The sequence below is a fragment of the Cynoglossus semilaevis genome, chromosome 13 (assembly GCF_000523025.1).
Source record: "Cynoglossus semilaevis isolate Cse_v1.0 chromosome 13, Cse_v1.0, whole genome shotgun sequence".
Taxonomy (NCBI): Eukaryota; Metazoa; Chordata; class Actinopteri; order Pleuronectiformes; family Cynoglossidae; genus Cynoglossus; species Cynoglossus semilaevis.
Genome location: NC_024319.1, coordinates 17,717,878 through 17,724,191, shown reverse-complemented (window position 1 = coordinate 17,724,191; position 6,314 = coordinate 17,717,878). Strand labels below are relative to the sequence as shown.

At 38.3% G+C, this 6,314-nt stretch overlaps 1 protein-coding gene across 1 annotated transcript in view; it reads right to left on the bottom strand.

The window, feature by feature from the left end:
* rab25b (RAB25, member RAS oncogene family b) overlaps positions 1-4,919 on the bottom strand; it is a 7,189-nt gene extending 2,270 nt beyond the window's left edge. Inside the window, exons 1-2 of the mRNA XM_008324018.2 lie at positions 4,636-4,919; positions 505-700 (exon numbers count right to left, since the gene is read on the bottom strand). Coding sequence (XP_008322240.1) covers positions 505-700; positions 4,636-4,690 — 251 coding nt within the window. The 5' untranslated portion in view covers positions 4,691-4,919. The remainder of the gene's footprint in view (positions 1-504; positions 701-4,635) is intronic.
* Positions 4,920-6,314: the final 1,395 nt, after the last annotated feature.

Sequence of the window (6,314 nt, the reverse complement as noted above, 5' to 3'; positions counted from 1 at the left end):
CAAGGTGGAGGTGGGACTACATCAAGGATCGGCCCTGAGCCCCTTCTTGTTTGCTTTGGTGATGGACAGATTGACAGATGAGGTCAGACAGGAGTCCCCATGGACTATGTTGTTTGCAGATGACATCGTGATCTGTAGTGAGAGTAGGCAGCAGCTAGAGGAGAACCTAGAGAGGTGGAGGTTTGCACTAGAAAGAAGAGGAATGAAGGTCAGCCGCAGCAAGACAGAGTACATGTGCGTAAACGAAAAGGGAGAACAGTGCCTCCTGTGGCAGCCTGTGTTGGTCGCAAAGACTCGCACTGTAAATTTAATAAAGGACTCAATTCTTGCTATTATTTGACACTAATTTCACTATATACACAATTAACACTAAGCCAACAACTGAATTAAATTACTTTTTATTCAGTTCCACTCATATACGGTTCCCTGGGTTGTAAAGTCCGACAAAAAGAGGAGCGTTTCCGAATTGCACATTTGACATAACCACCAACTCTTAGGACTCACGCCGATGTAATGGCCCGGTATCGTTCCAGTCCTGCTGTGTCCCAGATCTGGGCCTTAATGGTGAATGTGTCGAGCTGCACCGTCCTCGTGCTGAACTCGACTCCAATCGTGGTGCGCGTGTCGTGGTTGAACTCGTTTTTGGTAAAACGGGACAGAAGGTTGCTCTTTCCAACTCCAGATTCACCGATCAATACCACTGAACAGAAGAAAGAAACAAACAAACAAACAAACAACGAAGGCATTTTACTGACAAATACCCAATAGTGCACAGTGATTTTTATTGTCCTAATGCTAACCATTCGCGTTTTAATTACTGTATATCACATCTGAAATTAAGAACTTTTTTTTTTTTTTTGGGACAAAAAAAAGAATTGATGTTATTTTACAATGCTAACCGTTTGAAACCGTTGTGAACAGTACGTTTACAGTTCGTAGATTAACACAATAGAAAATATCATTTGCCGTGTGGCCCACTGATAGCTGAAATAAGATATAAGTGAGTGGGTGGAACCATCCGATCATGTGCACCCACAACCTGAAAAGCCGGTCAGGTTTTAGGGTATGGAACTATGTTTATGGCCAAAACAAATTTCCCTTTTTTATATGGTTTGGTTACATTTCTTTTTAGCTTATATCATAGGCTAAGTTGAGGATGATATATATATATATGAAATGAATTCAAAATTACATTTGAAACGCTACAATATAACAACTAGCGGGAAAATCCTAAATGTAATTCAAAGACATGGTGGTATGAAACAACTACACAAGCCGTAATATTTAATTTATTCTTGCGGTAATTTATTTGTTTATAGTTTGACCACCATGACATGACACAACACAAGACATAAAATGAACTCCCATAGGAAAACATGAGCATATCTTAACAGGTGCTGGTTGAGTAATTAACTCTATACCAGAGGTTCCCAAAGTGGGGGGGGCGCGGATGGAATAAATGACTGAAACGTAACAGAGCAATTTTGTCCAATGCTGTAAATGTTTAACAAGAGACTGGCAAAAAGCCGATTGGTTGGAGGAGGTGTAAAATGCTAGCATATATCTGCTAATAATATAAATCTCACTAACTGACCGAAGTTGGCTATGCTAGCATAAAATGGACACGTTTGAGGTGTATTAAAACAGTTACATCTAAAATGTGCAAATATGGGTGTGTGTAAAAAAACAAAAAAAACAATACTGCAATCACACATGCAAATTATGCCTATAGAGAGGTTAGTTACTGTCATTAGAGCAGGGGTGTCAAACATAAGGCCCGCGGACCAATACCGGCCCACTAGGGGATTCAATCCGGCTCGCTTGATGATGAATTTTGAAAGTGAAAAAAATGCACCTACAAATCATGTTCATGATATGTTTTCTCATATACTTGGTACTTATTTGCATGAAAACTAGGGGGCGAAACATGGACTTTTTTGTTATTTATTTCCATCCAATAAGAAGAGCTCAGGACAAGGATACATTCGAAGGCTAACTATTCTGTTAAAAGATAAGCTATTCCTTCAAATATTCTGAACACAAAGTCGTTTTCTCCTGGCTCCGAAATTCCAGTATGTTTAACCAGTTCCTTAAACCAGCAATGAGGCCAGATCAGCTACAGCTGTATTTTTTTCTAGTGTGTCAGGTAAAAAAATGTTCTTAGTCTTATCTTCTTCTACTGAGTAACTTCTTATGTAAACACTGAGCCAGGTTTCTATAGCGATGGAGGGCAGGAGTCTCCGACTTCACACGGCTGAGTGGTTTAATCAGGACAGATTTGATTTGTGGTGTAGAGCATTCAGGGTTTTTTTTGTTTTTGTTTTTTTTTTTCATAACATATAGCTTGCATGACATTTAGAAATTGGCCAAAAAAACAAGTGGCAGATTTTTTTTACAATGATCTTCTCTAAATGAAATGGACAGATGAGAACACAGGTTTCAGACTCACAGCAAACGCATTTTCTCTGAGCTCACTGAAAACGTACTCCAAAGAGAGGCGCAGTATTTTTTTTTACAGATTTTGTATACAATTTTTAACAAATGTAAACCGTACATTTCTGAATTAATGAAGACTACAGTATATATATATACATATATATATGTATTACATATATATACATATACATACATATATATACATATACATACATATATATACATATATATACATATATATATATATATATATATATATATATTATTGCTTTTCAGGTAAATGGCAGGGCAAGTCATGTCTTTGCTTGGGCATTTACAAAAGTCTTTTTTTTTTTTGTAATTTCCTTGTAGGAAAACAGACATAGTAATATGGTGATCATTTCCTAAATGTCACGTCAGTCTGTCTCTCTCTGCCTCTGTCTGTCTCTCTTCCCTGTGCGTCTCTGTTGATTAGTCTCACATGTCTCACCTGGTGCCTCGGGTAAAAAAAAATACCTCTTTTCCCCAATGTCTTGTTGTTGTTTACTTCCCTGTCTGCCCTGTGTTTGCTGTGCCTAGTTGTTCAGTCAGTCCAGTTTTGTTCACTTCCTTCTGGAATATGTGAACTCCAAAAAAAAAAAAAAAGATAATACAGTGGAACCTCGGTTTCCGAACTTAATTTGTTCCTGAAGGCCGTTCGTGAATCGTGAAAGTTCGAAAGTCAATGTAAAATGGATTCATTCGATTTTCATCTGTACAAACCACTGTATGAGTTGCTGCCACCTAGTGACTGGAGGCTTGCTATCATTCAAATGCTATCATTCTGAATGTTTTTTTTTTAAAATAAATTTCTGTGCAATATGAATAAGTATATTTCTAGAAATAAACAGACTACAAAGTACAACAACAAAGTCAGTTTGAAAAATGTAGTCACTAGCTCTACTTCGTGTTCCCACTCCAGAGAAAGGCCTTTCAGTTGTGATGTAAACACAGCGCTTTGAAGACAGGAAGAGACTCTTGTCTGTTTGCATTTAGCAGAAATGCCTTTTTTTCCAACTGTGCTCTTTGTATTTTTTTTTTTTAATCAAGCAGTACTTAATAGGTTGGAAAATGCAACTGGGCATTTTATCAAACTGAATGTCTGCCACAATGCTGGTTCAACTTCAAATGCCATGAGTCCACCGTACGCTTCAGGGTTGTCCTATCGGACAGCATGTCTCTCGACTACACTACATTGGGACACCCTCCTTAAGTTAACCCAGTGCTTCTCAAATAGGGGGGGCGCCGCCGCAAGGGCGGGTTGTCCTATCGGACAGCATGTCTCTTGACTACACTACATTGGGACACCCTCCCAATAGTGGGGCGCCGCAAGAGGACTTTCAGTATACTTTATTCATTCTTGAACGATAATCGGGCCTCCAGTCCCTAGATGGCAGCAGAGCGGGCTACTTGTTCAACCTAGCTAAAAAAAAAAGGAACTCATACAGTGGTTTGTACAGATAAATAAATACATTTTACCAGGCGCTCGGTAGTATTTCAGTTGGCGGCGAAGAGGCGTGAAAAAGAGGCATTGCAGAAAATAATTTAAAAAAACACTCCGTTTACCGACCCCCTGGTCTACTTTGTATTGTTAGTGAAACGTAATACAAGTGGGTTAAGAGGCACTAACTAGAAATAACTGCTTGGCTGGAGGCGGGTGTGGGGAGTTGAGAATGTCCACAAAGACTTCTATGTGCTCTTCCGCTAACACTTCCAATAGGCTGGGTGTTGTCAGGGACATCCAACTTCCATGTTCCATTTTGAAAAGCCAATGTCTTATGCCTGATGATAATGATAACAAACCCCTGCCTGATAATGGCTTGAGGTCATTGGGCAGTGAGTGGTGTTTCCATTACAGGCCGGCAGTGTTGCCTCGCAGTCCCTATTGGTCCAGATGCCCTTTTGCGTGGGCTCTGTTTATCTGCTGCCCATGTTCATGTTTAGCAATATGCTAATGTAGCACATTGCTAAACAAATCACTTAACGCAATGCTGCAAATTGTAATAAATGATTGATTCAAAAAGTGTATCTTTTTGATCTGCTGATTGTTGGGTTTATAAGAAAAGAAAAGATTACAATATCAGGGACAAATCCATTGGCAGAATCACGCGCTTTTGAACCCCTTACAACGTAAATATGTACCAGCAAATATTTGCTGCAAACAGTGACACATGCACTTACCTTTGAAGACAAAGTTGTAGGCCTCGTCTGACCCCATGGTCTGTCCATTCAACATTTAAGGATGTCTCTCTCTCTCTCTCGTGTCGACGGTCTCTAAAGTGGCACCGAATCGAGAACAGCCGAGAACAATTATCAGAAGGCCAAACTCCGGGGGGAAGACATAGCAACAAGAGTGAGGACAGACACGAAAGTGCAGCCACCAGCCCTGTCCTGTCCTTCACAGACGCTGGTTTGTTTGAACAGTACGCGAGTATCCAGGTTGCTTCCTCAGAAAGGGCGGAGTCTACGTGCAGGGTGAGCTCGTGTGTCTGTGTTTCTGTGACAGGGAGTGGGTTACACACACAGATGAAAGAGGCGTGTCTTACCAACTGCAGGTGCAGGGCTGGTTGGACAGGTAAGGCCACTTCCTTGTTAAGGTGACACGGTGGAATTTCAGACGCCACCTGGTGGACAGGTTTAAAACTGAAAATGGTAAGCAAAATTAGCAGTGAGTTCCAAAACAAAGGACATACACCTTGAGCTTCCTTTAATTCTGTGCCTATTTTTGAATAGCTATAAACAGACAACCCTTAGGAAGACATTGAATGTGCAAAAAGTAATTTCCCTATATTCTGGCCCTGTCTGTCATCATATAAACTACATTCAGACTATGCCTTTTAAAATATATTTATACATTTACTAAATGTTAGTCATCTAATACCTGAATATATATATAATATACACATATATATATAAATATATATACATATATTTAAAAATATATGTATATATATTTATGTGTGTGTGTACTATATTCATATTATGCTTGTTAATTTCTATATATATATGATCATGTATTTAATGAACAGAATCATATATATGTGTGTGTACTATATTCATACTATGCTTGTTAATTTATATATATAGAATAATAATAATGATGATAATAATAATATATTGGTTAGGAATATTATGGACACTATAGGGTATTATTCTGGTTAGGATGACATTTTAAATGCTATTTTATCTTGCTTTAACAGTTTAGATATGTATATGTGTGTGTATATACATGTATATGTACACATATACATGTATATACAGTACGTAAATACATGAGAACAGCTGTCAAATTGTAATACCATAGTGATAATGTATAGTATACTGTTGTCTATGCATAGAATTTTAACATCAACAACACAGATAACATGACAACAATAACAGTTTATCCACCGTTTCATCCACTCAGGTGTTCAGTTTCTCTTTTCCTTCATGTTTAATAAAGATCCATCTGTTACTATTTTATGTCCAGTACATATTCTTCCCTCACAGTTATGTATTTTATCACTCAACAAACAAAAAAATAAGCAACATGGTTTTTTTTTATGATTATTCTTTATTGATATATATTTGTGTTTAATATTGCAGGAGGACGTGGCTCATCGTGTAACATAATCGCAAAAAACCTTAGTCGCTAATAATCAAAGCGCTTTATTCAACAGCTGTTAAATACAAGCACAGAAAACGATATACTGTACACTGCAATTCAATTTGATAGATTTTTCTTTCTACGTAAATAGGCGTTCTTTAGGATAGCTCAGGCGTGGGCAAACTTTTTGACTCAGGGGCCACAATTGTCCTAAAATTGAACGGGGGGGGGGCGGGTCAGGGGCAGATAGATGGGGCAAATGAAAAAGTTATTT